We start from the raw sequence: 20199 nt of genomic DNA on the forward strand, positions 1-20199 counted from the left end.
TAAACTGGAAAGGAAAAAAATTATGAGAAAAAAAAAACTTTTTAAAGGAAGAAATAAACCCAAACAGGTTGTTACATTTATTACTGATTCAATAGCTCTCTCTACGGGAACTTAATAAATCATTTCACAGTTAAGATATACACAAATATAAAAGAGAAAAGATATACAGAATAATATTATATTATTATTTTCTAAAGTGACTGGTACAGACCAGTGTTACATCATAAGTGACTATTAACAGGTCAGTTAACACCACAGTTTCATGGTTTAAAAGGCTTCATTTGTAACCAAGCTAGAGGAAGGTCATTGAACTTGTAATGACTGGGGAAGATTTAGAGATGACACACCAAACTTTACAAGTGGAAATAAGCCTGCATTTTCAAATTTTAAGTTCAGCTAAAATTTCCTGAGCAACTACAATGAACTGGGCACTGCAAAAGAGGTTTTAAAATATTCATTCTATAATTCTCACACTAAACTTGTGAGGTGGGTGTTATCTCCCTGTTTTACGAAGGAAAAATGTACAGCTGTAAAATCCAGGGTCAAGTACTTGTAGGGTGGACTCCGCAGTCCCTCCCTTCTCTCATACACTCCACAGCATGGTGTCAGGATTTACAGCTCAAATACTTACCGAAGTGAATAGAAGAACCAAATGATAAAAGATGGTCTTAATAAAATGAGGCAAGTTTTTAAAGCCTTTAACATAAATTGTGTGATGAGAGTGAACTGCTATAGGGTAGTGGTAAGGTGGCAGGAGATGAGAGGAAAATTATTTTAAATCAAAGAAGAGCACTTTAAATTAAACATAATAGGATTTCTTTTAATCAGGGAAGCAGTGTAGCATAGCAGAAGGAACTATATAGCTTTAGACTCACATCTGTATTCCATTCAGAATGGTGGCTCTTTTTAGCCAAACTTCTCTTGAAAAGTATAACTTGTTCTTACATATAAAATGGATTTAGTATTTTCCTTGGTTCTTTCACAGAGTTGGTTTGGGGAACAAATAAAAGTATATAAGTGAAGGAATCGTTACTGCTTAACAAAAGACAATTATTAGTAGTACTATTGTTTTATTATTGTCTAATTTAAAAGTTTCACACTTGTCCAAATTCTATATATACTTTGATTAACAAATGCATTATAGTAGCTATTACAGTGGATTTTAAAAAAATGGATGTCCTGATATTGAAGCCACCATATAATTTCTTCTAAGTTGAATGAAATATCTCATTACAAATAATATATTGACCCCTGAAGTTATAATTAAACACATACACACACACACACACAAACGAGGTTAGCAAAAGTAGGTTTACAATTGTGAGTATGCAAAAACAGTTAATAAAGCTATTGTAATAATTATAATCTGCAGTTATTTTCCCTACGAACAACTCTAAACCCACCTTTGCCCATCCTGTATGTGAACAGGCGGCAGTTGAGGCCAGGCCCAGGCCCCTGACCTCCCTCACTCCTACCGCTACATGAATCAGAAAGGCCACAGCAGGGTTCATTGCCATGGACCCTATTGGTAGTCGGAGAAGTGGATCCCTTCTCAGGATAATTTTAAAATGCAAACTACATAGGATTTCAAAGGAAGCAAATGATACTCAAGTACAGCTATCAAAATGCACTGAACACTAGTTATGAACATGTAACATGCATGAATGGCAACCAAGAAGATGAACTGCTGAAGTCTCCCTTCAGGAATGAGCATGGAGTGCCCTTATCTGACAAACTCCAAGCTATTAGCACCCTCTGGGCTTTGGAGCCCAGGCCCATTCTTCTTAGCAGCCTCCTGCCAGGGATTGAGCATGGTTCAGAGAGGCTAGCCTGGGGCTCCTCTAGGAATTATCTGCTCCAGAGCTCCCTCCAAGCTGGGGTGGCTGAGAACGTGTCAGGTGTTCATCATGGCCTAAGGTTCCTCCTGCCCAGTCCCACTTCCCCCATTCTACTTTTCACATGCAGCCCTCCCCCACCCCTAAAAGCCTTTTGCACTCTGACAGATCAGCATCCTAGAGGACCCAACTAAGAAAATATGCTTCTTTACCAATGTATTAAATATCAAAATCTAACTGCAGGTCTAATAAGTACTCTAATTTGGATATACATATGTATCTGAAATGATTCTAATAGGATATAAATGATACATATGAACTTTACAGGTAAAAATGGCATAGGCACTGCTGTGCTTGTTGCTTATATTTATACTAGAGACCTGATGCATGAAATTCATGCAAGAGGCTTGGCCCTCACAGCCCTGGCTTCGTCCAGAAGGTTGTCCGGAATGATATCTGGAAGGTCATTCAGCTGTCTGTCTAATTAGCATATTATGCTTTTATTACTATAGATTTATAATTGAAGAAAATGTTAAGTTTCAATTAGAGGTGAGTGAAAGTGATGATGTTATATTTGTTTTTTTCCTCCCTAAGGTGTCTGGCTTCAAAATAGCCATTCTTTCCACACACACAGATGTGCTTAGACAAACCAGAGCTGTGATAACCAAAGGTCTCCTACATGTTGTTCTTCTCAGACGCCATGAAATATATGTGAAATCTTACGCTAAATGAACAGAACATCTCACAAGGTATAAGATTATATGCCTAACTGATTTCATCTTGAGGGACAAAGAATAGCCAGTGTACCCAAACACATGAATATATAATCATCTCAAAATCTAATTTAGAAAATTCAAGGTTTATAAAATATATGATAACATTCTTTTCGTAAAGTTTTTTTTCTGTTACAAAAAAATTTCTTCTATCATTTAATATCAAATTCCTACAGCATATCATCCAGCAAGAAGCCCTCCTATATTTCCTAATTTATCTCCCAGCAGGACCCCACTCCCTATATCACTGACTTCATTTCTTCTAAGCCTAGAAAGTGATGTGTGGGGAGGTGGCTGTAGGGGCAGAGAGGAGTGGAGAAGAGGGAGACACGGGGAAAAGTAAAGAGCCTGATTTACAGATGTCATTTGAAGATTAAAATAGTGCATTTAGAAGGATAAGCCTCATTCATATTTTCAGGTGAATAGTACTGTGTATTAATTATGAGTGGGAGTCTTGAATGATAGAACATAGTACAGACAAGGCCAAAAATAACTGCCTGAAATATGCAAGTGACTTTGAGCAACCATAGAGCAACAAGGAAAGGGCTAAAAGATACAGAAAATAGGAAAAAGGGATAAGACTAAAGATACAGGAAATAGAAAGGAAATCCTGAGCGAAAAGAGTATGCAATAACAATGGAATGGAATGAACTTACAATTTTGTTAAGGGACAACAGGTATAGGTGGCCACTAAAACTGTTAACAGAATTAAAATACCAAAGTGAACTTGTAATATGGACTATTTCTCACTAGCCAAGTGACTCAAGTTGACTCTAGTGCCCTAATAAGCATTCCTCCCTCCAGTGGAAGAAGGAAAAAAGAGAGAGAATAGGAAAGGAAGCTATGTTTATGGGTGCACACAACCCCCAATACATACAAGGTCAATCCTCCTCCCTTTCTGCTTATACCACCTATAGAACACACAAGAAATATACCTATTTACAGGAACTTTCAAAATACCAAAGATACATGGTGTAATCAAGAATGTAACTGAAACATTTTGTGAACTTGAAAGTTGCCTGTGGCTGCAGGCTAAATAAACTCACTTTCTACAGCGTTTCTCTGGGTTCTATTCCAGAATAAAATGCTATTCCTGCAGGAACCCAACACAGAATACAATGTAATTGGTAACAATGAGATACTTTCTAATGATGAGACAAGACATTCCCGACCTGCCTCATAATTTCCTTAAGTCTTTAATTCTTTTGAAATTCAGACATGAACCAAATGATAAATCCCTAGAGAAATTTATAATTCTCCACTGACTTCCTCCCCAATCTTTCAAATTAGTGTTTGTCAAATATCTTTTCAGAAATCTTTAAGATGTTTAAGATAAGTTACATTCGTTTTGGCATTATCTCTTTATTAACATGCATTCCCAAGAAACATAGCTCTCTGTTCAAAATTATCTTGTCCATCTAAATGTAGGCTTGTGAGGTAGTTTAGTTTTTTTATACACTTTTATTCATAAAGAGGAATAAATTGTGTTTCTAATACAAAGCACAATCCTGAATTCAGCCAAGACCCTAGGATAATCTATAGTTTATTCACTCTGTGCCCCAATTCTCTGTCCATTGGACTATGATGTCAGAAATCTCAGCTTGACTTGTTTTTAAGTGTGTTATCCATTAACTGTTTCCATATGCCACAACTGTTCAGCTGAGAAATATTTATAAACCAGTTTATTAGCCCTAACTGGCAAATATGATGCACCTGTTACAAAATGAGATTACTTCAGGAAGCTAACAAACATGCAATCATATTTTCATAATAAATCAGTCTAGCTAAATTAGACTATTCATATACTTTAAACCCTATTAAGATAATAGTTTGTGAATAATGAAAATAATTAATATTAATTTTAGTTGATAAATCCAACACCAATAACCTGTTAGTATACTTTAATCCATTTTCTAATAGCCTGTAAAAATTAACCAACAGATGCTTCCAATCTGGTAAAAAATACACAGGTCATTAGCATCATTTTGATGAAACCAAATGTTCAATACATGAATATTGTGATTAAAAATATCAAAATGATATTATAATGTTCTTTTTATAATCATGTTAATTCTTAACAGAAGCCAAAGACCATAAAATGTGTCATTCTTTCATAAATTCAAAACCAGTCTTTATTGGTGCACTCCTCATTCCTATATTTCAACTAAGACTTTGACTGAGTCACATTGAGACTGTACTAGCAACATGAGAATAGAGCACATGCCTGCCTTTCGCATTACAGTGTCCCAGTGTGCAACACAAGGCCTGACATAAATGGCCACCCAAGAAATATTTGTGGACTTGAATAGTGATGGCAAAATATAGAAAAAAGAAAGGGTGAGATGGATAACTGAAAGGAAAATGAGAAAAAGAAACAGATGATCAGAAAAAATGGCTGCAGGTTATTTTCATAAGAATTTAAAATATGAAAAGCTAAGATGTATCTCAAAACTTTAGAACTGAGAGTTACAAAGAAACCAAAGTGAGATACTTAAATAGCAAAATAAGGCATATATATAGGCCTTGTTTTGCTAATCGAATCTTTCAATATATATATATATTAAGTTAAACTATTTTCACATATATTAAATTTAATTTAATATAAATATAATAAAATCTTTACATATATATTAAAAGATTCAATTGAATCAGGAGCAAATGTTGATTTCACAGAAAAAAGCCTGAGAGAGAGGTTCCTGTACTTTTTAGGGTATGGCACAAGGCACTTTCCCATTAAAGGAATGTTATATATGTCACAGGGAGAATCATCCAAAACACAAAATAAGTAAAATCAAACTGAAAAAAAACAAAGAGGTATAATTAAGAGCAACATGAGTTAAGAGGAAATGTCCAAGCTCTCACCAAGAATATCTTGCAGTATCTATGAGTGGGTGGAGCAGGATGGTATTCTGGGGAGTCAGGCCAGTTTGCAGGAGAAAAACCTCAGCAGAACAAGTTAAGGTGAAGATGGCCCAGTTTAGGGACTGGAACACCACAGGTAAGCAATAGGTGTTATTAGTCCTTCCTTTTCCAACTCTCAGGGCACAAGAACTCTTAAACCCAACCACATTGATCTAAAAGTCCCAGAAACCTAAAGCAGTGATTCCTGTAAGAAAAAAAAACAAGAAAAAAAGAAGAAAAAAAAAGAAAAGAAAAAAAAAACACTATACTTCATAACAAAAAATAAATAATATGTGAGAGAAAATGTCAAGGTTCTCTTTAAATGACTGAAGTCAGTTCCTTTTTCTTCCCCCCTACCTATTTGAAATGTTTAGGAATCACAAGAGACTGGCATCTACCATTTTAAATACCTTGGAAGGAATATCCACCTTTGTAATCAGAAAAATAGCCCTGGTTCTTCTTTTTCTTTTTCCTCATCACCCGAGGATTTGTTTTTATTGGTTTTTAAAGAGAGAGAAAGAGAGAGAAAAACATCAATCAGTTGCCTCCCATATGCACCCTGACCAGGGATCAAACCTGCAACCCAGGTATGTGCCCTTTCCAGGAATCGAACCCACCACCTTTTGGTCCACAGGACAACACTCCACTCAAGTGAGGCAAGGGTTCATCTTTTTTAAATAAATTTATAGATTCTTCATCTGTTTCTCAAACCCGACCAACCCTCCACCCTTCAATCTCTATCCATGAGATTCGTTTGTATTTTTTTAGATTCCACATGAGAGAGATCATTTAGCATATGCCCTAGCAGTCCATCCATATTGTCACACACACACACATACACCAACTGTTCTAAAACCCACTAATCATCAATAACTTGAATCCTTTGTCTTTCCCTGCCAAGTTGTGAAGCAAATCAATGATGAAAATCAACCGGAAGCCAATGCCTCTGCTTTCCCTGCAGGCCATCGAGTGAAAAGCAACTGTATTTCTACCTTGCACTGAACAATAAATGACGAGTGTTAATTTTGAATTCTGCAGAAATTACAAAATTGATTCAAACAAAGTAGCATTTGGAGGCCAGGAGGACTGACAGATGTCAACACTTGGATCTAATGCCTCAGCACTCAGGCCATGAACAGAGGCCACCTGTCCACTCCACCAGCCCTTGCTTTCCAAACACCTTTCTCCAGCCTTCCTTTCTGATCTCTGCTAGAAAATATTGGTCTTTTACAATAAAAGAACCACTAGCCATACCTAAATAAAGCACTCTCAATTGAGGCTCTTCAAATAATGCTTACTAGGAACTATTCTTTCAAATCCAGGCCAAAAACTAGTCACGTTCACAGCTCATCTCCTGTTGGCATTGTGAAATGTTAGCATTGCCCAGGGTTACAACCCTGGGCTTTCCCATCTTTTCTGTTCACTATGGAAATAGCATCCACAGTCACAGGGAAGAGAAGATAGCATTTAAGGTAAAAAATAGGAGTTTAGGCCTCTGCCAGCCTCTAATCAAATGCAAGAGAGACTTAGGGGAGAGGAGACAGCTCGTGCAAAGACAGAGAGAGATGCATGCACCTAATGTTCAGAAAATGCTTGTCACTTCCTCACCTTAACCTTTACAACTAGTGTTAGATTGAGCAAATACATTGGGTTTTTTTTTTTCCAACCTTGAATCTCAAGGCTAAAGTTAGATGACTTAAGAATTTTTTAAAGGTCTAATTATTTCATTTGGGGCTAACACTACAGCTAAATTAAAGACATGCTAACAAGTTTCCCTTTTGAGCCTCATTAATTAAGAAAGTAATCAGAGTAAAGATGAAAAAAGAGAGAGTAGGTGGAAGGCAGTACTATTTAAATAAGCTTTTAGGTACCTCCATTTGCACCTACTAGGAAAGCAAAGGGAAAACTAATCAATTCCAGATTATGAAATCTGAAATTCTGAAGTGTTTTACATGTAAATACACATTTTAACTGCCATATATTTTCCTTGATTGCCTAAAGAGTACACTTATGTTATTCAAGGAAAATTTTGATTCTCCATAATCAAAAGGTAAATTAAGATCAGCTTACTTTACAAGATTTGCTAGGATAAGCTTGCTGAGCAAATTCAAAATATATCATTTTTATTATTTTGGTCAAGACTAATGGTGCTCTAAATACCTGCCAAAGACTTTGGATTTACCATACATTCTAGAAAGCTACCATAATTTATAATTTTTAGTGTATCTAAGACAATTACTCTTAAGAGACTTTCTAATCCACGTTTATATTTTAAAAAGCATTTCAAAGAATTTTTTTTTTTTTTTGTAATCAGCAAACATCCCTTGGTTACTGAGATGATCAGGGTAAAACAGATATAGTAAGCACCTAGCATGGTGCCTACTACACAAAAGGCATTTTATCGATAAGAAACCAAGCCTCCCCATCTCCTTTCAGCACAATAGCTTACCTCCAGCCCTCTCTGTGCATATGTCTATGGACTCCTTTTTGAAAACGAAAGGTAATTTCTGACCTCACATGGAAATGTTATATAATACTTAAAAATGAACTTAACAGTTTCACTGGGTATCAGCCCGGAGACAAATTCTATTGGGTCCATGAAACTGGATGAAATAAATTCAATTTTCAGACAAGAGTAATACCTAAATATAATTTTTTAAAGGCACACTGAATAAGTAAAAGCTATCACAAAACAATTTGAAAAATAAATTATATTACTTTTAATGAGTTCTTATAACCTACTCATTTACTTCTGTTTCACACTTTAAAAGCATTCATTAAAATTGATATTTCTATCTCATGTGACTAATAATAATTGAACTATGTGACAGTCACTGTAACATTAAATATTAAAATCTGACTAGAGGAAAGCTAAGATTTTGTTTTTGTTTTTACTATTCCTGATTGACAAAAATAAATTCTCATGCTAAAAGAACCTCTGAAAATATCCTTCTTCATGAAAATCAAATTTAGAACATCTTCAAAACAGATATTATATAGAAAATTTAAGTTCTATATTAATAATCTGCATTTTAAATTACTCCTTTGATATTCTAATAAAATTTTATTTTTAATCATTTCATTCATTAATCATTTATTTCCCCATTAATAAGGTAACAGTATATATATACATATATGTATATGTACATATATATTAAGATATATATATGTACATATACATATATATATATTAAAATAATGCTTTCTAGTTAATATATAAAAAGTGGCAGAGTTACTAGTAAAATATTAAAATCCTACATAATAAAGAGGTAACATGGAAATTGATTGTCACGCCCTTGCACAAGATGGCCACCATAAGACAGCCAGCAGAGGAGGGCAGTTGGGGGTGACCAGGCTGGTAGGAGAGGGCAGTTTGGGGGGACCAGGTCTGCAGAGGAGATCAGTTAGGGGGGACCAGGCCTATAGGGGAGGGCAGTTGGTGGCAACTGGCAATCAGGCCAGCAGGGGAGCAGTTAGGTGTTAATTAGGCTGGCAGGGGAGTGGTTAGAGGGTGATCAGGCTGACTGGCAGAAGCAGTTAGGGGCAATCAGGAAGGAAGGCAGGCAGACAAGCAGTTGGGAGCCACCAGTCCTGGATTGTGAGAGGGATGTCCAACTACCCATTTAGGTCCAATCCCACAAGGTTCGGGCTTAAACCAGCAGTAGGATATTCCCCAAGGTGTCCCAGATTGGAGAGGGTGCAGGCTGGGCTGAGGGACACCCAACCCTGCAAGTACACAAATTTCGTGCACCGGGTCTTCAGTAACATATAATCATAATGTAAAACTTACCTTTTTGTTGGCAACAAAATGTATTCTCAAGTTTACAAAGCAAATCCACATTTTCATACTTATTTTCATTTGCCTTTATCCAGAAACAGTTTTCAGTCATTTCATGAGGTCTGATCTGCAATCAGAGAAGACTGATTCATAAATAATTGGGTGTTTCATCTGTCCCAGCCCAATCATTACATTCAGACCCACAGTCCCATTGCTGCCAGCCAATGTTGAGGAATGTAATCCTGTGTAATTTTTCTCCAAACTGTGTTCAATGAAATATGAGTTCTGATGGAAGATAAGCCTTTGTGAGAGGAAAAAATTGGGGGATTGAAGAAGAATGAAACAAAGTTTGTTTCTTCTCAATTACTCTTGTTGAGACTTTAATTATGCTCATGTGCACTATGACTCAAGTGCAGGACACGGTACCCAGCATGTCCTCGGGCTATGTGACCAACTAACATCAATTCCCACCAAAATTTTAAACCAGAAAGCCTTTGTCAAGAGCAAAGAAATTTGTTTCAACACCTAAAAAAAAAAAAAATCTTGTTTATTTAAAATCACTTTTAATGGAGTTCCTACTGGAAATTATATAGAAGTAAAAACAAAAGTAATTTTAATCTAGGTAAGAGTATATTTTCTTCCATATATTTATTTATTTACTTACTTACCTTTAACCAATTCAATCTTCTCATGCTGATTTCAGGTTTAAATTCTTTCTTTGGTTTTAACCCAAATGGCAGGGTTGGTGGAAGAGAGTTTCCTCCACTGAGAAATCCCAGGGGAGGTGGTGGAGGCACAGGACCACCAAATGGCAGGGGTGCTCCTGGGAGTGGAGGAGGCGGCGGAGGAGGTGGTGGAGGAGGTGGTGCCACGGGAGGAGGAAGTGCTGGGGGCCCAGTTCCCTTTTCTTGTGATAGGAGCAAAGAAGCCTTTGTATCAGCTGGCAAGGCACCAAACTAGACAGAAAAATAAAAATGAAATAAATAAGTAACATGACTAAGCTCTCTATAGAACACGTAAAAGTACACTTCCCTTAAAAATAATGTATTATTGCAAGTCTCAGTTGATAGGACATCATCCTGTGTAAAGAAGGGTTGCTGGTTTAATTCCCAATCAGGGCACATACCTGGATTTCGGGTTCAATCCTCAGTTGGAGCACATACAGAAGGCAACTGATCAATGTTTCTGTTTCACTGCAATGTTCCTTTCTCTCTCTCTCTCTCTCTCTCTCTCTCTCTCTCTCAAGTATATCCTCAAGTGCTCAAATGAGGATTCAAAATAATAACAATGACAATAATAATAATAATGTATTATTTTAAGCCAAAAATATGTAAATATCTTAAATTTCATATCACAAATTTCATATAACTTAACCTAATAATTCTAGTGAAGTTTTTTCCAGTTTAAGAATATAAATTATAGCCGGGACCGGTTTGGCTCAATGGATAGAGCGTCGGCTTGGGGACTGAAGGGCCCCAGGTTCGATTCCGGTGAAGGGCAAGTACCTTGGTTGCGGGCATATCCCCAGTGGGGGGTGTGCAAGAGGCAGCTGATCAATGACTCTCTCTCATTGATGTTTCTAACTCTCTAGCCCTCTCCCTTCCTCTCTGTACAAAAATCAATAAAATATATTTTTTTTAAAAAGAATATAAATTATAGCTTTTGTTTTCATAAAAGTGTAATTAAAAGAAATAGTATTCCCCTTTTTGAGGTAGTTTGACCATCAGATGGAAATACCCAGGTGGGAAATGGGTACATGGGTCTGAAGATTTGAAATCAGCAGTTTCAAGGTGCTGGGTGAGGCCATGAAGTAGAAAAGTTTAACTAGAGTTGCACAGAGTATGTAGCATGAATAAAGTTCTGTGCATAGAATTCTATACAACACTAGCATTTAAATAAGAAAAAGACCCAGAAAAAAGTTAACTAGTATTGTCATATCTTGCCTTTGCCCTTGGGGAAATCTGAAATTCTCAATAAGACCTCCAAAGACATGCCATCATCTGAAACACGTCAAGTGACTTTCATTTACATTCTGCGTATATGCAAACCTCATTGCAATTTCAGGGCCTGGGCACACATTGTTCCTTCCACCTGGAACATCCTCTTTACCTGCCCATATCCTACCTTTAATTTTAGCAACACATTTCTTCCTCAAAAAAGCCTTATCTGACCACTCATTTCACACTGATAGCATGCTGTACTTCTCCTTGACAGCTCTTTCTGAAGTGTTTCCTAACTTCTAAGGAATCATTAGCATGTATTGCTTTGGTAGATTATTACTCTATGAAGAAAGTGACTTTCCCCAGCACCTAATGTTGTGACTGACAGAGCAGCAAGGAAAAATGAAGAGTGAAATAAAGACAAATGTGTCCACTAGTCACTTTTGTCCTAATGTTTCTATGGAATGGGAAGAATTTAATAGATGCACTATATTTTGATTGGAATAAAGATATGGGTTCATAAATTATTTTTTGTGATATGATTATTCTCGTAAAATTACTAACTTCACTCCTGAGCCACACACACACACACACACACACACACACACACACACATATATATATATATATATATATATATATATATATATATATATATATATAATTACACTGCAAATGGTAAACATTTAATAAATGTTAATAAATCATTTAAAAAGTTTTATGGCATAGTTATGAAAAAGAGTTGTATAAAAGTCTGAAATTGACACCTGAGATCAGAGAAAAAGTGTCATAAAAATTAAAAACAAAAAACAAAGAACATGTCTTACTGAAAGGTGAGCCATAAAGAAGAATTACTTTAGTGGGATCTTGGATAGTATTTACTGTCCTTTGAATGTTAAGAATGTAAGTATATTATACTCACACTTATGTTAATAGCTAACTAAAATATTCATTTTGTAGTTAGCTATTAATATCTTAAAACAAAGATATGGTTGAATTTCTGCTCTAGAATTGAATATACTGTTCATGAGGCAGGACACTATGACTATCCTGCTCACTATTATATCCCAAACATCTAAAATTGCTTGGTTATTAAGTGACTAAATGATTGAAATAAAAAATAATAGGACATTCATAACCTTAAAATCAGCACAGATTTTATCAAAGAGAAGCATGTGAAGACAAATGCATAAATTTCATGAGAAATACACACTAATCCAAAGGAAGAATTTGTCATTTGTTTTTCAAAAATGAATATGGTAGCCAATATTATATCTTTAATTCCAGGTATTTTTCATGATAGCCGTAAAAACAGGTCATCATTGTCCATAATTTTATATAATACAGGACTTAATCTCAATTTCAAAATGTAAATTTATTTCCATTTTATATAAAAGCACATGCAGTGATAACATATCTAAACATGATGAATATATTTTATACAAACTGGATTCTAAATTTAGAGTATATTTATCAGTAACTCTTCAACTGGGAGAAATTAAAAAGCAGAGGAAGTCTTTAAATGTATTATTAGCTAGAGCGGGAAAAACTAGTCATAAATATTTCAGCCATTGTCTATAACTGTATATGAAATAAAATATACAACCAAATATTTCTTTTAATATGATAAACAGGGAGCCATCTGAGAAGTATGAGAAAGTTCAATAAACTGTTGTCCTTTTTTATGCACTAAAGAAAAAAAATAATTGAGAATAACTTATTTGTAGATAGAAGTTTTTAATTTTTACTTCTCACCGAGAATACTGACTTGAGGGATAGGAAGAGGGGGAAGGGGAGGGAGGGAGAGGGAGAGTTACAGGAGCAGAAAGAAACCACCATTGAATGCCTCCCATAACTGCCCCAGCCCAGGACAGAACCTGCAACCCTTTGGTGTACAAAATGACACTCCAACCAACTCCAGCCAGGGTTGGAGCTTTAAGGTTTTTTTTAATTGAACATTAAAAAATAGCTCTTCCTTAGGGTATCTTCGGACAGCTTCTGTAACAAACTATCCACTAAGTATTCAAAAGAAAAAAAATTGCCAATAACATAGGAAGTAGAATACCAATATACAAAATAGTATATCTGAGACTATTTTAGTATAACCATAAATGAGGATAAAATGATATTAATTGTTCATCATCCTATATATAAATCTCCACGACGAAATTTACCCATGAATATTCTATCTCCCCATCTTCATCCATTTAAGATAAGTAGAGGATGATTTTCTTGCTATCTAAAAGGTTTTATGTGTAGAGTGTGTGTATGAGTTATCTGCTTCACAATCCAGATTTGCTATCCTTTTTTTTTTCTTTTTTTTTTGTCATGTTTTAAATCTGTTTACTTTTGGAAATTGAAAAATTATCAGAAAATGTTCTCATTCAGCTAGAGGTTATCTTTCACTGCAAGATACCCGTAAGCTTAAGGTTTTGAAAAATACGTAACTTGAGCAATAATTTCCTGTAGTAGGATAAAGATCAGTGATGAATGACAAATCTAAGATGAAAAGACTTTCTTACCCTTAGTGTTTAATTACTTAGGAAATGTGACATTACGAAAACCAAATGAAACATAAGGAAGCAGACTGGTTAGTGACAGTTTAGACATCCTTAAAAAAGCAAATTGAAAAGAGTAGAAAAATAAATTTTCTAAATATACATACATACATATAAAAATACTATGAAAACATACAAGTGAAATTAAAGATTTTAATGCTGTGAAGATATGGCATGACCTTTGCGCCCCTGGTGAGCTTTTAATGCTGAATTCCTCTGGATAGATGGTATTTTACCTGAGACTTGAAAGCTTGTAACTCTGCTTGAAGCTCATTAATCTCTGCCTCTTTTTTCTGCAATTGAGCCTGAGTTTCTTGGTGGTCGGTAAACTCTTTTTCAAACTGAAAAAAAAAAAAAAAAAAAAATGAGAGATGAAAATAAAAAGCACTTTTTTTTTTTAACAGAAATATAACTCTAAACATGTCAGAACAACATAAATTTTTATGAAAGTAATGGTAGATTTTTCCTTGTCATCCACAGCCTTTCTTGAAGTTCTACCAAAATCATTTGCAAGGCAGCAGACAAAGCCAGGTATAGAGTCTGTGACCTTCTCTCAGCAGAGGAAACTGGCCCATAGTTATTTGCAACCCTGTCTTTTTTCTTCAAAGTCCCTAAATTTCACTGTGATTTTGTGCAAAAATATAGAGAGCAAACCATTGTACTGAGTTTCCTGACCCTACCTGCAAAAATGTATACTTAAAATTTACCTAAAGTTTATCAAAAAGTCTTTAAAAATTCCCATTTTAATATTTTTGTTTATGAATAAATAACTCTTATTATATAAATGCATCAATTACTTAGTTTTTTCTTACAGCATCAAGAGATTTAAGGATCCTGATGAAGGCTCTAAACTTCCACCATTTAAGAAAACAAAGTCTGTTTTACAATATTTATCATTAATCTGTTGGAGATTAATCTTTGGGAGATTAAGGATGAATTAATCTTTCAAAGTCCCTAGTGGGAGAAAGATAAATGGTAAAATTTGGCAAATCCAATGAGTTTTTAAGTTTATATAGCCACTCATCGTAAGTTCATCTTGCATTCAAATATCTTACTATCATTATGACTAAAACACCTCTCCTAATAGAGGTAAATTTAAATATGGTATTGTCTCATAATCAGAAACAAGTATTTGACACTTCTTTTTAAAAAATGGGGAGGGGGGCCGAGACCGATTTGGCTCAATGGATAGAACATCGGCTTGGGGACTGAAGGGTCCCGGGTTCGATTCCGGTCAAGGGCATGTACCTTGGTTGCGGGCATATCCCCAGTAGGGGGTGTGCAAGAGGCAGCTGATCGATGACTCTCTCTCATCGATGTTTCTAACTCTCTATTTCTCTCCCTTCCTCTCTGTACAAAATCAATAAAATATTTTTTTTTAAATGGGGAGGGGGATGCCAATCAGTTAAAAATAATGCTACTGTTTCACAAATGTAGCCTGAAACTTTAAAATATAGTCGTACCTCAATAAGGAAAATGACAATACAGAACTCCACAGTTAACAAAGAGCTGCATGAATTCTGAGCTTAACAGAGCCATTTACTAGTCCCTCGTCAGACAGACAGGAAGTAAAAGATGTGAGATTAAAGCCAGATTGTCGCTTTAAAGTTTGAGTTATTTAGATGAAACCACACTGCTTTCCTACAATTGATGTTCAGATAATGCTTTACAGCTTTTTAATAGACTTTATTTTTAGAGCAGTTTTAGGTTCAGCACAAAACAGGCAAGTTTCTGAGATTTCCCACAGGTACCCCTGCCCCGACACATTTTGCCTCCCCCATGTTCTACAGAATTGAAAGTACAAAAATAAGCACTTTTGTATTTTATCACAAAAATAAATATGAAATAAATATTACAATTCTCATTATAGGTTAGAAGAGTAAATCTCAGACACATGATCCTCTCATTCTAAATCTTGTGTTATTTTATAAAGATAACAAAAACTACTAGAAAAAAAGACACGATATAAATATCCTTTACCTCTCCCAAATATTATCAGCATTATCACTCCTACTACTACTGCAGCTACTCTAAACCCCTCCTATCATTAATAATTTTTAAAAGATACTAATCTTGCCCAGGCCAGTGTGTCTCAGTTGATTAGTGTTATCCTTATGTGTGCAATGAAGGGTCTCAGGTTCTATTCCCAGACAGGGCTCAAACCCACGTTGCGGGTTTAATCAATTAATCTCTCCCTCCCTCTCTCCTCCCCCTCCCCACCTCCTTCTTTCCCTAAGCCTTGAGGATTAAAAAAAAAAAAAAAAGATACTAACTTAAACCTAATAAAATAACTAATGTACAAGCCATAGCATGCTTAGATCTCGGAGAATAAGTAACCGAAAGACCTCCTGTCACCCAGGGATTCCACAGGAATGGCTAAGTCAATTGTGCTCAGGGTTCTGTTGCACTGTGAACTTCTCTGTCCTTTGACTGACCCCATGTCACCTAAATCATTTATTTTTTGCCTCAAAGGCAACTTCATTAAACAGTATTCCTACTCCATACTCACATTACTGATCTGTTGACCTTCATTAACTTCATTATCCACTACAACTAAGCTGTCATTCTTTCACTCTAAAAACTATACACCTGCACTTCTCCCAGCTCATCTTGCTTGACTCCTCTATAGCTGTGCTATTTAATAGGGTAGCTGCTAGCCACAGGTGTAAATGTAAATCTAATTCAAATCAAATAAAGTTAAATTTTTAGTTCCTCATTCACACTAGCCATTTTATAAGGGCACAATGAGAACATTTGATTGATAGCTACTGTGTGGAACAATCCTATTTAATAAAGAGGAAACATGCTAATTGACCGTCCCACCCTCACAAAGATGGTGGCACTCACAGCCAATAAGGAGGGAATATGTTAATTGACTGCCACACTGTCAAAGATGGCTGTGCTCTAGTCACAAGATAGTGGTGCCCAGTCTCCTCAGCCCCTCTGGGGCAGCAGACACATGGCATGGCCGAGCCCGCTCCCAGGTGAGTCTTGCTGCTCTGCCTGCCTGCCTCTAGAGGCACCCAGTTCCTTCAGGTCCCTAGCTGCCCAGGCCGGCCTGAGGCACAGCCGGCCTCAGATGGCAGCTGCCCAGCCAATGCCCAAGGCCCAGGCAAGCCTCGGATGGTGGCGACCCAGCTACTCAGAGCTGCCTGAGGCTCAGGTTACCAGAGCCGAGTGAGATTTGTGCTGCCAGCAGAGGCAGCAGCAGAGGTGTGATGGGGGCATCACCTTCCTCTGACTGCCGGGTCATCTTCTGCCCCTGAAGGTTCCCCACACTGTGAGAGGGGGCAGGCCTAGCTGAGGAACAACCCCTCCAGTGCATGAATATTCATGCACCGAGCCTCTAGGACCGATTATAAAACATTATCATCATTCCTATCTAACACATAAATACTTACAAACTTGTCCCTATGTTCCATCTCCCTTCCCCTGTATGTTCCATTGTAACACACTCGTCTGGTCCTCCTAATTCATTGACTGCTCCTACCAGTTCTATATGACTCCCTACTCTTCAATCCAACCCTTTAATGCTGCCATTGTACTGGACTCCTCCCTCACCCTCTGCTGGACTCACATCACTTTTTTCATTGGATGCTATCTTTCACACCCATATGCTTCCATCACCATTCTTATATTGATGGTTTCCAAATTCTGCTACATAGCTCAGTTTCTCCCCTGAATTCCAGCCTACTTATCAGTCCTTAAATGTATTTTCAACTTCTTGATGAACATTTTTCAAGATAAACAAAAAATACAGTATTTTCAAGGCCAATATTATCTTCTCCCTACATATTTTGTTTTGTTTTGAAAACCGATATTCTTTCTAAAAAACAGCTCAAATGACATGTACACATTGCTCTTAAACCTTCTTCACTTGCTTCATTATAAAGGACATATTCATTAACTTAATATCTAAGAACCCTCCAGCATATGGCCCCAGACTACCTATTTTCCATTATGCAAAAAAATATCCAATAGCTTGCCTATGATGTGTCCCTCAGAGGGGAAGGGGCTAGAAATATAAAATTGAACAGAATATGGTCATTGCTTTTAGTGAGTATAGTGTCTGGTGACAAAGTAAAAGTAAACAAGCCAAAAACCTATACAAATTACCAGCAATAAAGACAGATAGATAGACAGTGAATAATTCCTGGAGAAAGGATGTTGGACACAGGTTTGAGAACTTGAATAGTTAGCTGAGAAGTGCAGCTAACATTTCAAATAGAGGAACTAGGGTTGGATGACAAGCAATCTCTTATAAGGGCCCAAAAAGTTGTGAGAACAAACTGCAGGAGGTGAAGCTAGCAATGTACACAGAAATGGAATTGTTGAAAGCAGTTTTACAGTAAGTCAAAAAGTGTTTTCTTTTTCCTAAAACAACATGAAGAGCTAGTAAAGTATCTATAATAATAAGAGCACAGTATGCTAATAAGACTGGTTGTCCTTCTGGGACTGTGAGGGAAGCCCACGTCTGGGTGTCAGAGGGAAGCCGGTGCCAGCAGCCAGGGAGGGAAGACCTGCTCTTGCATGTATTTCATGCATTGGGCCTCTAGTTTACAATAAGAAAATAATAATCAAATTTGCATTTTATAAAACCCAACCAGCAGGAAGTTTGGAAGATGGACTGAAAGAGAAACAGTAGAGGCAAGAAAATGAGTTGAGGGGCTACAACAGTTATCCAAGTCAACTAAAGGCCTGTGTGAATAAAGGTAGAAGATAGGATAATGAAAATGACATGAAGCAAAATATTTTTACAGAATTTAAAAAAGTGTCTGACTGAATGAAGAAAATGCATGAGGGAACATGTAGATGATGACCATGGTGTTGTGCTGCATGACAAGCTGCAAAGTGTTATAATTTGATGGGAAAGATGAGGATTTAAAATGCAGGGTGAAGAGGCATTTTTAGGCACAAGAAAGATTAATTTGGTTTTGAGAATGTTCAGCTTGAGTTACCTATAATAAAGTCAAGCCTTACCTGATTTTGCTCAGTGGTTAGAACATCACCCTCAGACTGAAAGGTTGTGAGTTTGATTCTGGTCAAGGACACATACCTCGGCTGGTCAGGTCAAGTGTGGGATGCAACCAATCCATGTGTTTCTCTCACATGAATGTTTTTCTCTCTGTGTCTCTCCTACTCCCTTCTACTCACTCTAAAATCAATGGGGGAAAATGCCTTCATGTGAGGACTAACAACAAAAAGAAATACAAATTTTATGCATGTCTCCTTGTTATCCCACCTTGTTGCTTCATATGTATCCGTTAGGACTAACATTTCCTTGGGTAAGTCTTCCCTCCCCACCCAAGATTAGGTGAGGAATGCTTCCTATAGGCTTACACACCATATAGGGTTTTCTATCCTAATAATTAAAATGATATACACATATCAAAATGTAGTATCACATACCTCAACAACATTCACTAATCTAGAAGTTCATTAGTAGTGAAAAATCTTTATTTTACTCATCACCTTTCCAAGGCTGTAATTCATAATTAAACTCAATATATCTTTGTTGAATGCACTAAGGAGCTGATTCCTGTCCAATCTTCCTTTACATGTTAAATAAATAAGTTACTATCTGTCAAATAATAAAGCCCCTGCAATTTCCCAGCACCAAAAACTTTGAGAACTCATTTTCTCTATTCTCCTTTTGATAACTGCTCAGTTGATGTTTACTGTTACATAAAAAGAAATAGAAAAATTAAATTCTTATGAAAGTAAGAATGAAAAAGTCTTTTTCACAATATAAATTTGTACACTTTCATATTTCATAGGCCTTAGAATATTCAAAAAATAAAGAATTGTGCAGGGGAACACAGATAAAACTAACAAAACAATTAGTCACATTTAGTACACATTAACAGAATTTAATAAATTAACTTGGCCATATTGAAAGTATCCTTATCATTACCAAAGAGGAAGATATCTAGATGCTCCCTTACAAGAGGACCAGACAAAATGTAAACTTTGATTTAACATTTTTATAATATCTATAGTCAAATCACAGTAGCCTAAGGGATAAAAAGAGTCTACATTAAAGACGTTCTTTATAAAAACTGATACGATAGCCATCCAAAAAGTTACCAGAGCAATATTATGCTTACAATATTACACGCAAAAAAATGTCAAGAAACACAGTTAAGGTTGAGGCTCTGCTTAATTTCATCCCCTAGGGTAAATGTATTAGTGCATCTGTACAAGAAGGTTGATAATTCAATATTCTCTGTGTACTTTCTGACATTTCTGGTCTTCATTTTTCAAATTTATGCACCAAATAAAGAATGTGTCTAGCAACTAGGATAGCTTCCTGCCTAAAGCTAAGTATTTACATGTGTCCTTATAAAGCTATCAGAAAGAAGTTCTTGCTGATATATACAAAATGTTATGGCAGTAGAAATCTTTTATGGAGCA

General features: G+C 36.1%; 1 protein-coding gene across 4 annotated transcripts in view; it reads right to left on the reverse strand.

The window, feature by feature from the left end:
- DIAPH3 (diaphanous related formin 3) overlaps positions 1–20199 on the reverse strand; it is a 473874-nt gene that overhangs the window by 287392 nt on the left and 166283 nt on the right. For all 4 annotated transcript variants that reach the window (XM_045588685.1, XM_045588684.1, XM_045588687.1 and 1 more), the window contains 3 exons: positions 14022–14126; positions 9956–10243; positions 9300–9414 (listed from right to left, as the gene is read on the reverse strand). In XM_045588685.1, coding sequence (XP_045444641.1) covers positions 9300–9414; positions 9956–10243; positions 14022–14126 — 508 coding nt within the window. The remainder of the gene's footprint in view (positions 1–9299; positions 9415–9955; positions 10244–14021; positions 14127–20199) is intronic.

This window comes from Pipistrellus kuhlii, unplaced genomic scaffold, assembly GCF_014108245.1.
Source record: "Pipistrellus kuhlii isolate mPipKuh1 unplaced genomic scaffold, mPipKuh1.p scaffold_m20_p_3, whole genome shotgun sequence".
In the NCBI taxonomy this organism is placed as follows: Eukaryota; Metazoa; Chordata; class Mammalia; order Chiroptera; family Vespertilionidae; genus Pipistrellus; species Pipistrellus kuhlii.